General features: G+C 34.9%; 1 protein-coding gene across 4 annotated transcripts in view; it reads right to left on the bottom strand.

The window, feature by feature from the left end:
- LOC136032739 (calbindin-32-like) overlaps positions 1–21,330 on the bottom strand; it is a 179,945-nt gene that overhangs the window by 63,084 nt on the left and 95,531 nt on the right. For all 4 annotated transcript variants that reach the window (XM_065713072.1, XM_065713071.1, XM_065713075.1 and 1 more), the window contains exon 4: positions 15,429–15,518. In XM_065713072.1, coding sequence (XP_065569144.1) covers positions 15,429–15,518 — 90 coding nt within the window. The remainder of the gene's footprint in view (positions 1–15,428; positions 15,519–21,330) is intronic.

Raw genomic sequence — 21,330 nt, 5'->3', positions numbered from 1 at the left:
ACACTCTCAAGAGTGCTGGGATTGTTTCCATTGGGATACAATCCCAATGGAAACCATCATTAAGGAATCTTTTTGATAGTAAAATCTAAAAAAGGGAGTATGTGACACATATTAATGCGTGAGAATAGTTTTGAATTAAGACTAAAACCTAGCTCAATTTTGAAGTATCAAGGACAATTAAAATGAAATCAGATTTATTGACTGGTTAAGGGGGAACTTGTAAAACTATATTTATCTTAAATTTTTTTGGAGAAAATGTAGAGAATCCAATTTCAAATGCAAACAATCTTTATGTGCAAATACGCAGTTTTTGGCCGTAGATAGTGCTTAAAAAAAAAAAAAAAAAAAAAAAAAAAAAAAAAAAAAAAAAAAAAAAAAAAAAAAAAAAAAAAATGGAACTAGGGTGAAAAGTTCAGCTGATAATAAACAAAAAAATGTGGCACCAAACGGCTTAAAACGTAGCTTTGCTTATCAGTTTAGTTGTCTTTGTGGATCAAAAGATGAACATTTTAACAACAAAATTTGTATTCAAATTTAATTAATTAATTTTGCTCATTCATTTTCACGCTTCAACGTGGCAACGCTGATGAAAATGTAATACTGCCCTTAAAACTAGAAAATTTTAAAACAGTAGCGACAAAAACCTTCGTAAATTATGGTTCTCAGCACGAATGTGTCCAATAGGCAAAAAATATTTTTATTTGATGTCTGTGACATTTTAACTTCATGGACAAAGCTTTGATTCGTGTCTGGGTTGAATTGCTGAAGTAATCTAAATCATCTCATTGATGGAAAACATCAATAATCTGAATTGGCTTGGTCTGCTTTGTTTATAAGTCTCAAAATCTAAAGAAAAGTTATCACGGTTTTTGCAAAAAATCTGCATTAAAATTTTTTTTAACTCGACGACACATTTGTTTTAGTGAGCTCACTTAGGGAGCATATTTCTGGATTTTGAGTTTTTTATTTATGTAATTTGCATATTTAGCTGAAAAATATTGACCGGTTAAGAGATTTTCGTGATAAAAAAAAAGAAAGAATCCGCTAAATAAAGGCAACTCTATCATTTTTAAAAGCATAATTTTACATTAATTACACATTCCATATATTTCTTATGTTTAAATTTTTTGTTTAATCGATCTTTATTTTTCTTAATTTGTCACGTTTTTATTATTTTATTATTTACTTTTATATCTTTTTTGTAGCTATTTAGTGTATATTCATTACATAATAGTTATTGTATTAATTTAATTTTCAGGTTTATTTGACAATATATTTCAGATAATATATTTCAATACTGATATGATTCTATTAGTATTTTCAATAGGCTACTAAAGGATACTAATATGATTCAAATTTTTTACTTTACAAACTTATTTTTGAAATGTAGTCAAATTTTTGGTTAATGATCACAAAATACCGAATCCGCTAAGACGACCTAATTTTTAGTTTCAAAGCAATGCTTCATTAGCTAATCATTCGTTATTCAGCCTTGCTATATCAAAAATTTCGTGCCAACAAACTATAAGCACCCAGCGACTCGCCCGAATAGTAACAGAAACTCTGAAAAAAAGAAAACTCCAAATTTTGATAACAATAGATATATCAAAAGAATGTTTTTTTTGTGCTAATTAAAAACGAATAAAACTTGCAAGTTTAATCATACCTATAAAAAGCTACGAGTCTAAGAAAATGTAAAGTAAAAGAGCAAAAGACTACGAGTTCAAAAGGGGGAAACACTCCACAAAAAGCAAACGATCTGAATGAAAATTACACCATCAGATTAAGCATATCAAATAACCCAATTGTCTTTATTAAAGAAGTTTCGAGCTCCTATTTACAAAAAAGTTTTTTTTTTTTTTACCAGAAAACAGATCAGGGATGTTTGTTTATTTGTTTTTTGCCAGGGCTACCGTATGAAGCCAATAGTCATAGAAGATCGGAAGAGGGCTTGTTTGAACGGAAATTCAAAGTTCTAGCGCCCTTTTTAAGTTACTTAAAAGATTGGATGGCCATTAGCCTCACTCTGATACCCCATTTTCACCAAAGATATCCAGTCAAAAACTTAAGAGAGCCATTTGATTCAGCATAGCTGAAAGGTCAGGTGTTTTATAATGAAAATAACCCCCCAGAGTCTTTGGGAAAAGGGCTGTAAATTGCGCAACTGGCCTATAATAATAATAATAATTTACTATTGACCCGCTACAAAAAATCAAAGCGGAGTATCAATAAAAGAAACAAAACAAACACTACGCAAAACAGAAAAAAAAACAAGAAACTAAAGCAAACGAGTAAGACCTCTGTGGGCGGGCAGATACTTATAAGTAGTATCTATTGATCGCGTATAGTATTTTTCAGTTTTTCAATAACAAAATTATTTTGGGGAGAAATCATTGTGGAGGGAGGGGAAGGATTTTCCCACGGGAAAAATTTTCTGCGTAAGGAAAAGTTTCAGGAGTAGTTTTCCTGAGGAAATTTTACATGCATAATCTTAAAAAGGGTTAGCGACATCACCTTAAAAATGGTTAGACATTAAACAAACATGATATTTCAACTGAGAGTAAGGAAAAACATTAAACATAAAATGAGAAAAAAAGTTCTGTATGAGAGGGGGGCTGCCCCTTCCTCAACCCTCACTATTTATGCCAAAGCATGAGTTTTGGTCATGATTCTTTAAGAATGACTTCTCAAACACAAGTGTGGTTAAATTTGAATGATAACTATTCTTAAAGAACTTAAGACTTTAGCGTAAAGACTGAGGGTTGAGGAAAGGGCAGCCGCCCTAAAACACGGAATAGTTTCTGTTCATTTTAAATTTTAATGCTGCTCTTTACTTTCAGTTGGAAACTGTTTTTTATTTAATCTATTAAAGGATAAGAAATTCAAGTGTACTCTCCATGAGTTTAAGTTAAACTAAAAGTTCCAGAAATTATGAGTTATTTTTCGAAATGTGTATCTTCTTTTGAAGTTACGACAGGTTGATGCTATTTAAATATAAACAAGAACAAGAGGGCTAAAGGGTAGCCGGCAGGACAAAATTCCCTTCACCTAGATTCTCTTGCTCCTCTTAGATTCTGAAAAAAACATTTTTTTTTTGCTTTCCCGGTGAAAAAGAAAACAATTAAAGCTGCCCCCTGAGACTTCGATTAATACCATTTATGCTCCTTCATAAGAAACTGAAGACATACCCCCTCCCACATTTCTGTGACGTAGCACTGCTCAGTAAAAGTAAGTTTAATCTTCAAAAATACGAAATACCTTTTTTCAGGTAATTCACTGTAATTCATTGTCGCAGGTAATTCATCTCCTAAGCCATTTTAGATTATGTATTAAATTTAAGAAAAACAAGTTTTTTAACTGAAAGTAAGGAGCGACATTAAAACCTAAAACGGACAGAAATTACAACGCATATGAAAGGGGCTGCTCCCTCCTCAACGCCCCGCTCTTTACGCTAGAGTTTGACACTTACTCTCAACTCTACTTTTAAAACAGTAAAAAATTTTAGCGTAAAGAGGGGGGCGTTGAGGAGGAAGCAGCCCTTTTCATATACGAAATAATTTCTGTTTGTTTTCAGTTTTAGTGTCGCTCCTTACTTTCAGTTAAAAAAACTCGTTTTTTTTTATTTAATTTCTGAACGTTTTTGAAGTGATGCATGTTTTGATTTTGGCTCTCCGCACATAAACAATTAAAACGAAATTTGCATATTTATTTTTTTGGCTAAATGGCTTTCTCATAGTTTTAATCGAATGATTTTGAGAAAAAAAGCAGCGGGGGGGGAGCCTAGTTGCCCCCTCAATTTTTTGGTTACTTAAAAAGGCAACTAGAACTTTTAATTTTTCACGAACGTTTTTATTAGTAAAAGATATACGTAACTTACGAATTAGTTTACGCAACGAGCTTCTGTATTCGTATGTTTTTATTACGTATATAAGGGGGTTTACCCCCTCGTCAGTACCTCGCTTTTTACACTAAAGCTTACATTTTGCCCTAATTCCTTAAGAATGACCGCTGAATCACAAAAGCCGTAAAATAGATAGTTGAAATTACTAAAAATACTTTAGCGTAAAGAGCGAGGTATTGGGAGGAGGTGAATCCCTCATGTGCGTAATAATTTCTGTTTGTTTTAAGTTTTAATGCTGCTCCTTACTTTCAGTTGAAAAAACTTTTTTCATATTTATTTTTTCATTGTTTTTTTTTAAATAATGCTAGAAAATCCTGCGCTCCCTTCATGGAAATTTTCTTCTCCCATGACAAATTCCTCCATGGAAAAGTTCCCCCAACATATCTACCTCTTCTCAACAACTCCCCCAACCAAAAAAATCCTCCTGAAAACGTCTATACACTTCCGAATAACCATTACTATATATAAGCACTGGTGAAAGTTTGTAGCTTGTAGCCCCTCCCACGGGGACTGTGGGGGAGTAAGTCGTCCCCAAAGACATAGTTATAAGGTTTTTAGACTATGCTGAATAAAATGGCTATCTCAGAATTTTGATCCGGTGACTATGGGAAAATAATTGGCTTGGGAGGGGGCCAAGGTGCCCTTCCATGTTTTTGGTCACTTAAAAAGGGCACTAGAACTTTTTATTTCCCTTAGAACGAGCCCTCTCGCAACATTCTAGGATGACTGGGTCGATACGATCACCCCTGGGAAAAAAAAACAACAAATAAACACGCATCCATGATCTGCCTTCTGCCAAAAGGTTCAAAATTCCACATTTTTGTAGATAAGAGCTTGAAACTTCTACGTTATGATTCTATGACTTTTAGGGGGTGTTTTCACCTATTTTCTAAAATAAGGCAAATTTTCTCAGGCTCGTAACTTCTGATGGGTAAGACTAAATTTGATAAAACTTATATATTTAAAATCAGCATTAAGATGCGAATCTTTTGATGTAGCTATTGGTATCAAAATTCTGTTTTTAGAGTTTTGGTTACTATTGAGCCGGGTCGCTCCTTACTACAGTTCGTTACCACGAACTGTTTGACAAACGTAAGCCAGAGCATATTAAACTCGTAACATTTTGTTTGAATAATTTTGAAGTTAAAAACCTTCACAAATAAATATTTGACTAAACACTTTAGTTGTGCCTTTAAAAACAAGTTCTTTAATAGCATAGAAGGGTTTGATTGCAAATTGAAAGTAAAAGTAAGCAGGAAAAGTTTTGGAATTTTCCCTCTCCATTTAAAATTGTACAAAAAAGCGTTTTAATAAGAAAAGGGAAAAGGAAACTTCTTACCTTAGAGATGGAAGAAAGGATACCACTTTTTTCAAAAGAAAAAGTAATAATTATCAAGAATCAAAAAAGAATATTTAGTGCCTCGCCTTCTTTTATAGCACATCTAAAAGTAGTCTTGGAAATAAAGTTTGAATATTATTTTCCAATGAAAAGGAACAGAAAACAAGACTTTGGGAATAATAATAGACTAAAACAAATTCTGGAAAAAAAAATGAAATTTCCTTTCACAAAGGAAAGTGAAGATTGGACTATAAGAGGTCACATCAGAACATCCATATAAGGGAAGAACATAGGCAGCACAATAGCGCTGCCTAAGTAAAGAGCGATGTGGGTACTATGTATTGTGTATTTATTTTTTTGTTTAGACCAGGGTCCTTCGTATCTAAATATCCCCCCTCCCACAGCCAACACTTCTCCAAACACACACAATCAAAATTTTGAGATGGCCATTTTATTCAAAGTAGTTGGAAAGTGAGGAAATTATGAATTTGAAGATGAAAAGCCCTCACAGCCCTCAGGCCAAGGGTTGTAAGTTACGTCCTGGGGGCACATAAGGTATATATAGAATGGTGATCGTATAAACTTCGCAGGGGGCTCATTGGATTGGTAACCAGAAGCTCTAGTGCCCTTTTTAGGTTCAGAGTGATCGGAGGGTGGATACCCTTCTCCCCAGACACCTCGTATTTTCCCGAAATACATCTGATAGATATTTTGAGATGGCCATTTTTTAACAAATGCATCTGTTAATTCTTTGAAAAAAAACACCACTAGAGGAGGTGAAATTAGAATATCCAGATAAGAGAAAACCATAGACAGCACAATAGCGCTGCCTAAGCAAAGAGCGACGAGGGCATAATGTATCTTTTATTTCTTTTTTTATTTAGACCACGGTCCTTCGTATCTAAGGAGTTGTCGTAGAAACTTCGAAAATAGCTCATTCGATTGGAAATTGAAGGGGATAGTACCCTTTCTAATAGTTAAAAGTGATTTGAGGGCAACTAGTCCCCCTCCCACGCTCACCAAAGTAGTATCCCTTCAAAGGTTTTGAGCGGAGCCCTACCCCTTCGAATCCCAGTCCTGTCCATTTTTTAAAACCTTCTTCAAGACGCTGGTGCATGTTATGTAATAGGGAATTTGAATGTGTTATTTCTTTAAAAAACCTTCAGTCTCCAGGATTTCTTTGATTGTTACGTAATAGACTTTGGTTGTTAAATCATAGTTTTTTATTGTTACGTATTAGGACCTGTTAGAGTCCACTGTTCAAGCCGGGGAGATGGCGTACCTCCCCAACATCATGATAATGATGTTCTAATACAACAAGTTTCAAGAAGAAAAATATTAAGATAAAACAAGTTTCACGAGCAAAAATTAGCACGCAAAAATTTCCACTAACAAAACCGGTTGTAAGAGTTTCACCAGGAGAGAAATCAACATGCAACAAGTCTTACGAATAAAAAACAAAAATATAACAAGCTTCTCAAACTCATAGATCAAGATGCATTAAACTTCTGGAAGAAAGAGTCCGCATGCAACAAACTTCGTGAACAAATATCAGCATGCATCATGTTTCACGAAGTAGTAACCAAAATGCTACTTGTTTCACGAAAAAAAAAATATCAAGATAAATTAAGTTTCACGAAAGAGTAAATCAACATAAAACAAGTTTCACGAAGAAAAATATCAAGAAAAATTAGGTTTCGCGTACAAAAATTTGCACCCAACAAGTTCTATCAACGAAACCGGTTTCACGAGGAGAAAAATCATATTAAGTTTCACAAAGAGAATAATCAACATGAAACAAGTTTCATGAAGAAGAAATGAAAATATAACAAGTTTTTCGAAGACATAAATCAAGGTACATTCAGATTCTTGAAGAAATAATCCACAAGCAACAAGTTTCACGAGCAAAAATCAGCACGCATCACGTTTCACGAATAAAAACCAGCATGTAATAAGTTCCAGGAAGAAAAATATCATGCTAAATTAAGTTTCACGATAGAATAAATCAAGATACATTAAGTTTCTTGACGAAATCATTTGTACGCAATAAGTTTCATGAACAAAACTGGTTTCATGAGGAGAAAAAGCAATGTATAAGTTTCACGAAGAGAAAAGTCAGCATGCAACAAGTTTCATGAAGAAGAAATAAAAAATATAGCGAGTTTCTCGAAGATACAAATTAAGATACATTAAGTTTCTTGAAGTAATAATCTACATGCAACAAGTTTCACGAATAAAATTCAGCATGCATCATATTTCACGAAGGAATAATCAGCATGCAACAAGTTTCGCGAAGAAAATATCATGGTAAATTAAGTTTCACGATAGAATAAATCAAGAAACACTAAGTCTCACGAAGAAAAAATCAAGATAAATTAAGTTTCATGAAAAAAATCAGCACGCAACAAGCTCCACGAAAAAAAATGGTTTCACGAGAAGATAAATCAATGTACAAGTTTCACGACGAGAAGAATTAACGAGTATGAAGTTTCATGGAGAAGAAATAAAAATAACAAGTTTCTCGATGACTTAAATAACAATATATTAAGTTTCTTGAAGAAATAATCCATATGCAACAACTTTCACGAAGAAAAATCAGCATGCATTATGTTTCACGAAGAAAAAACCCACATGCAACAAGTTCCAAGAACAAAATCAGTTTCACAAGAAAAAATCAATGTACAAGTTTCACGAAGAGAAAAACCAACATGCAATAAATTTCATGAAGAAAAATGATAATGTGGAAAGTTTCTCGAAGTCTTAAATAACGATACATTAACTTTCTTGAAGAAATAAACCACATGTTACAAGTTTTCAATCAGCATGCATCTTGTTCTACGAAGAAAAGAAACCAAGATGCAACAAGTGTCACGAAGAAAATCAACATGCAAGAAGGTTCATGAAGGAAAAATCAACATACATTATATATCACGAGCAATAAACCAGCATGCAACAAGTGTCACGAAGAAAAACTAGCCTGTAACAAGTTTCACGAAGACAAATTAACATAAAGTATGCCACGCTGGCGTCAATTGCTAGGAGTCATCAGAAGAAACGCTATTGGGATTTACCTTTAAGTTTATATTTTCATTTCTAGTTTAAGTGTTTATTTTCGTAGGAAAATGTCTGAAAATGCTTTAGGTGTGATAATGAATGCCAGAGGGTGCCATATGCTAGTCTTTGTGTGTCAAGATGGCGTCGATTGCTAGGAGTAATCAAGAAGGAACGCTGTTGGGAATTTTAATTTAAGTTTAAATGATTGTTTCTAGTGGAAAAGGTTATTTTTGTAGGAAAATGTGCGAAAATGCTTTAGGTGTGATAATGCATGCCAATGGGTGCCATATGCTAGCCATTGAGTGTCACAGACTGGGAATTGTCATGAAACGGTGAAATCTAACAATGAAATGGCCAGCTTCCGCTGTTCAAATAAAAAATAATGGTCATTTTTAGTTTATAATGTTATTTTTGTTAAGAAAAAGGTTAAAAAAACTCTTGGGCATGATAATGCGCGCCAGAGGGTGTCATGGTGGGGTACACTGACGTGAATTAACAGTTTGTGTCACGTTGGAGGCGGTTTGTGAAAACATTAGCCAATAGATTTAATGAATGATTATTAACAAGAAAATATTGTTAAAATGTCTTAGGAATGATGAGGGGTCCTAGAAGGTGTAAAAGGGCCCAGTCAATGTTTGGGACGGTGGCATGAATTGACATGACACGTTGGGGGGTGGGTTGCGAAAACATGAACCGATGGATTTAAAGCACGATTTTTAGCAAGAAAAATATCTGGAAAGTATCTTAGGAATGGCATAGGGGGTGCCAGAGGGGCAGTAATAGTGTGGTACAATGGTGTGAATTGATATGCTGTATCACATTGGGAGTGGCTTGGGAAAACATGAATCATTGGATTTACTTCATGATTTTTAACAAGAAAATATCTTTAAAATGTCTTAGGAGTGATGGGTATAAAAGAAAAAATACATATAAAATGCACTTCAACAAAACTTTACAATATCACTGTGAAACAAGAGCTAAGAACTCATGTGGCACTTGTGACGAGGCGAGAAGAGCTAAGAGCCAAGAGATCATATGGTATGAGCTCTAACAAAATTCTATGAATCAATAGATTGATTTAAAAAGGAAAATAAGAAGCTTAATACCGGTCAAGATTAAAAATAAGAGCTCTGAGTCACGATGTCCTTCTAAATATCAAAATTCATTAAGATCCGATCACCCACTCGTAAGTTATAAATACCTAATTTCTTCTAATTTTTCCTCTCCCTTTAGCAAACCAGATGGTCGAATCTGGGAAAACGAATTTATCAAGTCAAATTGTGCAGCTCCCTGACACGCCTACCAATTTTCATCGTCCTAGCACGTCCAGAAGCACCAAACTCGCCAAATCACTGAACCCCTCCCCCCAAGTCCCCCAAAGAGAGCAAATCCAGTACGATTCTGTCAATCACGTATCAAGGACATTTGTTTATCCTATCCACCAAGCTTCATCCCGATTCCTACACTCCAAGAGTTTTTCCAAGATTTCCCCCTCCAACTCCCCCCAATGTCAAAAGATTTGGTCGGGATTTGAAATAAGAGCTCTGAGACATGAATTCCTTCTAAAAATCAAATTTCATTAAGATCCGATCATCTATTCGTAAGATAAAAATTCCCCAATTTTCACGTTTTCCAAGAACTCCGGTTTCCCCCTCCAACTACCCATAATGTAACAGGATCTGGTCGGAATTTAAAATTCGAACTTTAAAGCACAAGATCCTTCTAAATATCAAATTTCATTAAGATCTGGTCACCCTTTCGTAAGTTACAAATACCTCAATTTTCAAAATTACCCCCCCCCCCCCAAATTCCACCAAAGAGAGCAGATCTGGTCCGGTTATATCAGTCATGTATCTTAGACAGGTTTCTATTCTTCCCATCCAGTTTCATCCTGATCTCACCGCTTTAAGTATTTTCTAAGATTTCCGGTCCCCCCAACTGCCCCCCCCCCATTACGCTTGATCCGGTTGAAATTTAAAATAAGAGATCTGAGTTACGAGGTCCTTCTAAATATGAAGTTTCACGAAGATCCGATGACTCCTCCGTAAGTTAAAAATACGTCATTTTTTCTTATTTTTCACAATTACCCCCCCTCCAATAGAGTGGATCCGTTCCAATTATGTAAATCACGTATGTAAGACTTCTGCTTATTTTTCCCACCAAGTTTCCAACGTTCCCACCCCAAACGTTCCCCATTGTCACCAGATCCGGTCTGGATTTATAATAAGAGCTTTGAGAAACGATATCCTTCTAAATATCAAATTTCATTGAGATCCGATCACCCGTTCGTAAGTTAAAAATACCTCATTTTTTCTAATTTTTCAGAATTAACCCCTCCCCCAACTACCCCAAAGAGAGCGGATCTGTTCCGTTTATATCAATCATGTATCTAGGACTTGTGTTTATTTTCCCCTCCAAGTTTCATCCCGATCCCTCCACTCTAAGTGTTTTCCAAGTTCTAGGTTTCCCCCTCCCAACTCCCCCCCAATGTCACGAGATCCGGTCGGGATTTAAAATAAGAGCTCTAAGACACGATATACTTCTAAACATCAAATTTCATTGAGATCCGATCACCCGTTCGTAAGTTAAAAATACCTCATTTTTTCTAATTTTTCAGAATTACTCCCCCCAAACTACCCCAAGGAGAGCGGATCTGTTCCGATTATGTCGATCATGTATCTGGGACTTGTGCTTATTTTTCCCATCATGTTTCATCCCGATCTCTCCACTCTAAGTGTTTTCCAAGATTTTAGGTTTCCCCCCTCCAACTCCCCCTAACGTCATCAAATCCGGTCGGGATTTAAAATAAAAGTTCTGAGACACAGTATCATTTCAAATATCAAATTTCATTAAGATCCCATCACCCGCTCATAAGTTAAAAATACTTCATTTTTTCTATTTTTTCCGAATTAACCGACCCCCCACTCCCCGCCCAGATGGTCAAATTGGGAAAAAGAGTATTTCTAATTTAATCTGGTCTGGTCCCTGATACGCTTGCCAAATTTCATCGTCCTAGCTTACCTGGAAGTGCCTAAAGTAGCAAAATCGGGACCGACAGACAGACAGACCGACAGACCGACAGAGTTTGCGATTGCTATATGTCACTTGGTTAATACCAAGTGCCATAAAAACCAATGGTTTGATTAATCAACTTATTTCTTAACTATCTAATCGTTTTTTAACAGCTGGAGAGGGTCTACAAACCTATTTTTCGTTATGCTATTATTTCTGTGCCGCCAAAATATACCTGAAAATATACAAGAAAACCAGAAGTTAGGAGTTATTGGAGGTAAAGAGGGTAAGAGCCGTTCTACAACAAGAATTTTATGCGGTTATGTTGTTTATAAAAGCTTTGTGTTTACTAAAATCTCAAACAAAGTTTTCGTTGGATGACCTTATCTCAAATCAAGTTAGGTGACCTGAGTTTCAACACATTAGTTAGGTCAGTAATTCTAAGACCACACTTGCTATAAATGACGTATGAGAAAAAAAAAGGTCATTAGACAAGCTAAGTCAATTGTTAGGCCATTGCTCACCTTAATTAGTGATTGGCCTTTCATTTATTCTACGGTTGTTTTGTTTATGGTTTTTGTTAAGTTTTGTTTATTTCTTATACGGATTGTTTTTTGTCTATTTCAGTCATTTTCTCATCTGATTTATATGAGCTTGCTTCAAAAGGTCAGTTTTTCTCACCCCCCCCCCTCCTGTTTTAGCAATAGACACGGCTTGGCGGAGGTCCTTGCCAAAATATTTTATTTTGCCCTTTTCGAATTAACCGACCCCCCACTCCCCGCCCAGATGGTCAAATTGGGAAAAAGAGTATTTCTAATTTAATCTGGTCTGGTCCCTGATACGCTTGCCAAATTTCATCGTCCTAGCTTACCTGGAAGTGCCTAAAGTAGCAAAATCGGGACCGACAGACAGACAGACCGACAGACCGACAGAGTTTGCGATTGCTATATGTCACTTGGTTAATACCAAGTGCCATAAAAACCAATGGTTTGATTAATCAACTTATTTCTTAACTATCTAATCGTTTTTTAACAGCTGGAGAGGGTCTACAAACCTATTTTTCGTTATGCTATTATTTCTGTGCCGCCAAAATATACCTGAAAATATACAAGAAAACCAGAAGTTAGGAGTTATTGGAGGTAAAGAGGGTAAGAGCCGTTCTACAACAAGAATTTTATGCGGTTATGTTGTTTATAAAAGCTTTGTGTTTACTAAAATCTCAAACAAAGTTTTCGTTGGATGACCTTATCTCAAAACAAGTTAGGTGACCTGAGTTTCAACACATTAGTTAGGTCAGTAATTCTAAGACCACACTTGCTATAAATGACGTATGAGAAAAAAACAGGTCATTAGACAAGCTAAGTCAATTGTTAGGCCATTGCTCAGCTTAATTAGTGATTGGCCTTTCATTTATTCTACGGTTGTTTTGTTTATAGTTTTTGTTAAGTTTTGTTTATTTTTTATATGAATTATTTTTTGTTTATTTCACTCAGTTTCTCATCTGATTTGTATGAGCTTGCTTCAAAAGGTCAGTTTTTCTCACCCCCCCCCTCCTGTTTTAGCAATAGACACGGCTTGGCGGAGGTCCTTGCCAAAATATTTTATTTTGCCCTTTTCGACTCTGTTCTATCAACTGGCTAATCTTACCTTCATTTTATCGGTTATTTAGTTATATTTTGTTCTTGTTTGTCAAATTTTTAAATAAGAAATGGAAAACAATTGTTAATAAAAATCAATTAAAATTTGTGCAGACTGTCTAAGTCTTAGCGTAAAAATTAAATATTCTGTTCATGATTATTTAGTAAGTGCTTATTTTCATCAAAAGTTCTACATCTTCAACTAATTCAGTCTGTAAATTATTTCTTCTACTAACTTGAATTTGTTTTTTGTTTTTTACGACACTAAGTATTTGACAAGCTTTAATTCAGGGTAATATGAAGCAACTGATACAGAAACATATTTTCATAGTTATGTTTCATAATTCAGTCGCCCTCGCGACTGAAACATTTATCTAAAGATATATCAAACAGCTCGTGGTAACGAACTGTAGTAAGGAGCGACCCGGCTCAATAGTAACCAAAACTCAACAAAATGGAATTTTGATACCAATAGCTACATCAAAAGAATCGCATTTTAATGCTGATATTAAATATATAAGTTTCATCAAGTTTAATCTTACCCATCAAAAGTTACGAGCCTGAGAAAATTTGCCTTATTTTAGAAAATAGGGGGAAACACCCCCTAAAAGTCATAATCTTAACGAAAATTACACCATCAGATTCAGCGTATCAGAAAACCCTACTGTAGAAGTTTCAAGCTCCTATCTACAAAAATGTGGAATTTTGTATTATTTGCCAGAAGGCACATCACGGATGCGTGTTTATTTGTTTGTTTGCTTTTTTGTTGTTTTTTTTCCCAGGGGTGATCGTATCGACCCAGTTGTCCTAGAATGTTGCGAGAGGGCTCATTCTAAGGGAAATGAAAAGTTCTAGTGCCCTTTTTAAGTGACCAAAAAATTGAAGGGCACCTAGGCCCCCTCCCACGCTAATTATTTTCCCAAAATCAACGGATCAAAATTCTGATAGCCATTTTATTCAGCGTAGTCGAAAAACCTTATAACTATGTCTTTGGGGACGACTTACTCCCCGACAGTCCCCGTGGGAGGGGCTACAAGTTACAAACTTTGACCAGTGCTTACATACAGTAATGGTTACTGGGAAGTGGACAGACGTTTTCAGGAGGATTTTTTGGTTGGGGGGAGGGGTTGATAAGAGGGGGATATGCTGGGGGAGATTTCCATCGAGGAATTTGTCATGGGGAAAGAAAATTTCTATGAAGGGAGCGCAGGATTTACTAGCATTACTTAAAAAAACAATGAAAAAATAAATATGAAAAAGTTTTTTTAAGCTTGAAGTAAGGAGCAGCATTAAAACTTAAAACGAACAGAAATTATTACCCATATGAGGGGCTCACCTCCTCCTAATACCTCGATCTTTACGCTAAAGTATTTTTAGTAATGTCAACTATTTATTCTACGGCTTTTGTGATTCAGGGGTCATTCTTGATGAATTAGGACAAAATTATATCTTTTACTAATAAAAAGATTCGTAAAAAAATTAAAAGTTCTAGTTGCCTTTTTAACTAAGCAAAAAATTGGAGGGCAACTAGGGTTCCTCCCCTGCTCTTGTTCTTATCAAAATCATTCGATCAAAATTATGAGAAAGCCATTTAGCCAAAAAAAAAAAAAAAAAAAAAAAAAAAAAAAAAAAAAAAAAAAAAAAAAAAAAAAAAAAAAAAAAAAAAAAAAAAATGCAAATTTCGTTTTAATTATTCCTCTGCAGAGAGCCAAAATCAAAACATGCATTGATTCAAAAATGTTTAGAAATTAAATAAAAAAAAAAGTTTTTTCAACTGAAAGTAAGGAGCGACATTAAAACTTAAAACAAACAGAAATCACTTCGTATATGAAAGGGGCTGCTTCCTCATCAACGCCCCGCTCTTTACGCTAAAGTTTGTTACTGTTTTAAAAAGAAGAGTTGAGAGAAAGAGTCAAACTTTAGCGTAAAGAGCGGGGCGTTGATGAAGAAGCAGCCCCTTTCATATACGAAGTAATTTCTGTTTGTTTTAAGTTTTAATGTCGCTCCTTACTTTCAGTTGAAAAAACTTTTTTTTTATTTAATATCTTAAAACTCAGCAAATGATTGGTGTTTTTGACCCTCTTTGGCCATTTTTTGAATTGAGGTAATTTATCTATGTTGTATGTTGTTATGCTATTATGTTATTTATGTTGTTATGTTTTTTCTTGTTTTTTATTTTTTTGTGTGTTTACTCCACATTTTAATGTATTTTGTGGGTTATAAATAAATTTTTATTATTATTATTAATTCACTTCAACCTTTCAAATGAAAAACTAAAAGATATCCTCGTTTTCCTCCACTACCAGGGAATTGCTCTATTTTGAATTTCTTCATCAGGCATGCAACGGGCATTAATCAGCTATTTTCATTTCCTGAACATGCACATGATGAAAAAGATATGCTTTTAAGGAAAATTTTCCTTTTTCCCATGATCCATGAGACCTTAAGGATATTGAATTGACTGCAAGTAAAATATTTGACTTACCTCTTTTATGTCAATTTTCCCATCTTGATTATCATCATAGGCTTCCATGAAACATTCCCTTAGTTCTACAAGGACTTCGTCTGATACAGTCTAAGGAATAGAATAAGGCCTTTATTTTGCTGATGTATAAGCGGTTCGGAATCTGTAATGCAGCTCTTCCAGTAACACTGACACAAAACACAAAACCGGCTAGTTTCGTAAAAAAAATCTTGTTATCAGTATTTTTTAGTCCAAGATACTCTAAGGACTAGAATATAGGGTACAAAACTTGACGGCACCCTTGCATTTGCAAACTGTCCTATTTGTGATAAGAAAACGAAGATTCCTAGCGTGAATATATTATTTATATTTCTTACCTATTATGGCAAGCGAATCTCACTAAAATCAGGGCATTGTTACCCGGGTCTCTGCTCAATTTGAATTTAAAGCCGAGATAGAAACTTACTAATTCTGGTACCGTTTGAAAGTCGATAAATAATACAGATGACTTGATAGTACATTCCTGCATATAAAGTAGAAAAGCATAAAGATTTTGGGAGTGAGAAGTATCTAAAGTTAGGCATAAAGCTTACTAAATCCGATCTCGTTTGAAAGCCAACAAATAAAATCAATGGCTTTATAGTACCTCTCTATACATAAAGAAGAAAAGCATAAACATTTTCGGAGTGAAAAGTACATGAAGTTAGGAATAAAGCTTAAAAATTCCAATTTCGTTTGAAAGCCAATAAGTAAAATCAATGGCTTTATAGTACCTCTCTATACATAAAGCGGAAAAGCATAGAAATTTTGGGAGTGAGAAGCATCTGAAGTTAGGAATAAAGCTTGAAAATTCCGATTTTGTTTGAAAGCCAACAAATTAAATCAGTGGCTCGATAGTACTTTTCTATACATAAAGTAGGGTATCTGGCTTCTCTATACATCAATTGAGGTATAAAGCTTACTAATTCCAGTTTCTGTTGAAAACCAACAACTAACTAATCTATTTAAGCTAGAGCAAGAAAGCAGGTAGTCCTCGTTTGAGGTGGGAGGGTGTCATAAAGAAAAATTTGAGGGAAATTGGAACTTCTTGGGAGGGCGTAAAGAGGGAGGTTTTGAATATATTGGGATGGAGGAGGAGTGTGCGTAGATGTATTAGCCTCAGGCGGCTTGGTGCTGCGATGGGTGATTATTATTATTAGTAGTAGTAGTAGCTGTAGATATTTTTAAGGAAGAGTAAATGTTTAATTCTTATGACCTTATTTTTTTGTTTTTGAGAAGAGGAAAGATGTGGAGGTAACATTTCCTGAATTTCCCTGTTTTCTTTCATCTATGCTATTTAATTGTGTTTTCCTAGTGTAACGGTTAAAGCGAAGAATTATCCTACTGCCATAATGTACACGTGAAGAAACTATCATGCTATCTACACTATTTTATTGATTTTCTGGTGTACCAGAATTGACAATCGCCATCCCGTCTCTAGGCTATATAGGATTTATTGGTTACCGGAATTAACAAGCTGTTGTCCCGAATTTATCCTAGTCGGGTAGCGAAGAACAGCCTTTAGTTATAAACCAAGGTGAGCTATCTACGATTAGTGCCGGGGCTCCGAGGCCTTGATCTTCTCCCGTCTTGTCTGTATCAACCAAGTTTTTTATATTATAAAATCATTAATGTTTACACAAAGCTAATTCCTTTATTCGGGTTCACCTGAAGAAGAGTAAAATGCCTCTCGAATGGAATCCTGGCAACATCCACAATAAGGACAACCAATTTGTTGTATTTTCAGTCTGAAAATGTCGTCTTAACGAATATCCTAAGGAGGATATAGGTTCAGCCATAGCAACGCACTTCAATCGGCTTAACGAAAAATGACAAGATTTCCGAAGTCATAGTTGTCATAGCAATGATAACTCGGGAAAGAAGGACCCTCATTTAATGCAAACCAATTACTAAGGCTAGAGTTGAATTAAAGCGATGTAATTTAAGTTTAATTTAGATTTATCAGTAATTTAATCAAACTGTTCGTGGCAACGAACTGTAAGTAAGGAGCGATACTGCTCAATGGTAATCGAAACTCTAAGAAACGGAGTTTTGATAATAATAAATACACCAAAAAATTGAAGTTATGTGCTTGTTCAAAATATACAAAATTCATCAAGTTTAAAGTTACCCATAAGAATTTACGCGCCAGAAATAGTTTTCCAGGTTAAAACAAAATGGAAGAAACAGCCCCGAAACATCAAGTGATTTTTAGTGAAAATCCAACCATCAAGTTGATCATATCAGAGAACCCTACTGTAGAGGTTTCTAGCCTCTATATACAAAATATGGGATTTGCATTTTTTTTTTTGTCAGAAGAAAGATCACGGATCCGTTTTTATTGTTTTTTATTGTGTGTTTTTCCCAAGGTTGATCGCATGGTATCATTGGTCCTAGAAGGTGGAGAGAGGGCTCCTTTGATTGAGAATCAAAAGTTCTATAGCACTTTTAAAGTGACCAAAAATGTAGGAGGGCTGCTATTCCACCGACCAAGCGACTTTTTCCCCAAAGTCGTCTAATAAAATTTTGAGATAACCATTATGTTCAGGATAGTCAACAGATGTAATAACTATGTCTTTGATTATGATTTGACCCTCAAAGTCCCCGGGGAAGGGCTGCAAGCTATCAATCTTGGCCATCGTTGCATATAGTATTATTTAATGGGAAGTATAAAAAATGTTTTATTTAGGGGGAGATATTTCTTATGGGGGGTATTTGTGGGAGGATCTTTCCAAGGAGGAAGAGTCGGATTTCCCGGAATTATTTAAAAAACGGTCAGAAATTAAATAAAAAAAAAAGTTAACTGAAAGTAAGGAGCAACATCAAAGCTTAAAAATAAAAGATAGTAGGAAGTATATAAGGTGAGTTATCCCCTTTTCAAAAACTTGCTCTTTACGCTAAAGTTTGATTTAAAACCTTTAAAAAAGCTGAATATTCTAATTAGACAACCCTAGTGTTTCGTGAGTCGTTCTTAAATGATTGGGACAAAAGGTAAAACTTTAGCGTAAAGAGCAAGATATTGAGGAGGGACCAGCCCCCTCATATACTTAATAATTTATGTTTGTTTTAGACTTTAATGTTGGTCCTTGCTTTCAGTTGAAAAAAAAAATTATTTTAAAAATTAAAATTAAAAACAACTGTTGATGTTCTCTGGTAAGAAAGCTTTGAGGTATGCATTACCTAAGAATTCTGATGTGTTGTACCAGCCAAGTACCCGGGAATTTTGGGGCAGGTGCGTGGCCCCGAGTATACTTTTTACAAAGCCTAGGCTCCTTACGTATTGAAAGTGCTATAAATCGCAAATTCAAACTGTAATGGATAATAGGAAAGATAAGCCTCTTGAAAAAATTTTGGTCATGGAAATAAGAATTTGAAAAACTTGAAAGTACTTTTCTTCCTTTCCTAATTTAATACAAAAGCCGCATAAAACTCAGTTTTCCCTGCGGTATCCGTGAAGTGCGTTACATACACAAAAGGGTATTTAGGCTGTTCACCCTTGAATCTTAATATTTTCAATAATCGTTTCTTTAATTTTTAATTAATTCATAGAATTTTGTTAATCTGATTATTCTCCTCTTTTTTTTCACGAAATTTGAACTAAATCCTACTGTCTTCTCATAAGTTTGTTTTTATCCTGTCAATAAAACCGAAAAACAATTATACTGAATTTTAATCAAGGCCGAATCAAAGGGGGGGGGGGGTTACACGGTTTAAACATTCCCCGAAATTTTTCTTGGAATCAATAAAAAGTAAAGAAAATACGTAAAAATAATTTTTGATGGCTTTACAGTTTTTTGTAGACCCCTTCCCCTGAACAAAAATAAACCCCGTCTCCGAGAAAAATCATAAATATGGCCTTGATTACAACTAATATAATTTTAGCAAAGATGAAGGGGGGATTTTTTATATGTCATGCTTGAAACAAATAGTCACATTCTGAAAAGGGGGCTAAAATTAGGATTTGAGGAGAAGGAGATACCCATATTTTCTTGAAGTTCGATATTTCGGGAAATACGGTAAGCTCCTATCAACAAAAATGTGGAATTTTGCATTTTTTTGCCACAACACAGACCATGGATGCGTTTTTATTTGTTTGTCTTTTTGTTTTGTCTTTTTCTTTGTTTTTTTTTTTCCCAGGGTGATCGTATCAACCTATTGGTCCTAGAGTGTCGGGTCCCCTCATAACTATGTCTTTAGGGACAACTTACTCCCCCAAAGTCCCAGTGGGACAGGCTCCAAGTTACAAACTTTGACCAGTATTTACACACTGTAATCGTTATTTGGAAATGTACAGACGCTTTCAGGGAGATTTTTTGGTTGGAGGAGGGGTTGAGGGGAGGGGGTCACGCGGGGAGAACTTTCCATGGAGAAATTTGTCATGGGGGAAGAAAATTTCCATGAAGGGGGTGCAATATTTTTTTGCATTTTTTGAACAACAATGAAAAAATAAATATATAAGTTTTTTCAACTGAAACTATGGAGCACTATTAAAGCTTAAAACGAACTGAAATAATTACGCATATTAGTGGTTCACCTCCTCCTAATACCTCGCTCTTTACGCTAAAGTAATTTTATTAATTTCAACTATTTGTTCTACAGCTTTTGTGATTCAGGGGTCATTCTTAAGGAATTGGGATAAGAATTTAAGCTTTAGTCTAAAGAGCGAGGTATTGACGAGGGATGAACCCCCTCATATTACGCAATAAAAACATACGAATACAGAAGTTTGTTACATAAGTTAATTCGTAAGTTACGTATATTTTAACTAATAAAAACCTTCGTAAAAATTTAAAAGTTCTAGCTACTTTTTTAAATAAACAAAAATTGGAGGGTAACTAGGCCTCCTCCCCCGCTCCTTTTTTCTCAAAATCGTCCAGTCAAAACTATGAGAAAGCCATTTAGCCAGATAAATAAATTCATATGCAAATTTTGTTTTAATTATTCATATGCCGAGAGCCAAAATCAAAACATGCATTAATTTAAAAACGTTCATACATTAAATAATTAAAACAAGTGTTTTTTTTAACTGAAAGTAAGGAGCGATATTAAAACTTAAAACGAAATTACTCTGTATATGAAAGGGGCTGTTTCCTTCTCAAAGCCCCGCTCTTTACGCTGAAGTTTGACTCTTTCTCTCAACTCTTCTCTTTAAAACAGTAAAAAACTCATCAATACCCCGCTCTTTTTTTGCTGTTTTAAAGAGAAGAGTTGAGAGAAAGAGTCAAACTTTAGCCTAAAGAGCGGGGCGTTGAGGAGGGAACAGCCCCTTTCATATACGGAGAAATTTCTGTTCGTTTTAAGTTTTAATATCGCTCCTTACTTTCAGCTAAAAAAACTTGTTTTATTTATTTAATTTTAGTTATTTAAGAACAACTCCTCAATCGCAAACCCCGTTAAATTTGACTAATAAGCTCTTTTAAAGTTTTAAAAAACTGTATTATACAGAATGAGGTATTGAAGAGGGAGCGCCCTCATATACGTAATAATTTCTATTAGTTTCAAAATTTTAATGTTGCTTCTTACTTTTAGTCGAATTTTTTTTTTAATTTAATTTTCTGATCGTTTTTTCAACAAGGCTGGGAAATCCGGTTCCTCCTCCATGTAAAATTCTCTTCCACCTCGAAGAAATCCTCCCTGTAAAGTACCCCCCCCCCACACACACTAGAAAAATATCCCTAAAAACGCCTGTGTGCGTCCCAATAACCAATACTATATGTAAACAATGGGCAAAGTTCATAGCTCGCAGCTTTTCCTCAGGGGAATTAGTAGTGGGGACAAGTACTCCTCAAAGACACAGCTATTGGATTTTTCAACTATGCGGAATAAAATTGATATATCAAACTTTCGATCGGGTGATTTCGTGGAAAAATGAGCGTGGGTGAGG

This window comes from Artemia franciscana, chromosome 11 (assembly GCF_032884065.1).
Source record: "Artemia franciscana chromosome 11, ASM3288406v1, whole genome shotgun sequence".
NCBI lineage: Eukaryota > Metazoa > Arthropoda > Branchiopoda > Anostraca > Artemiidae > Artemia > Artemia franciscana.
This window is presented reverse-complemented; position numbering and strand designations above follow the sequence as displayed.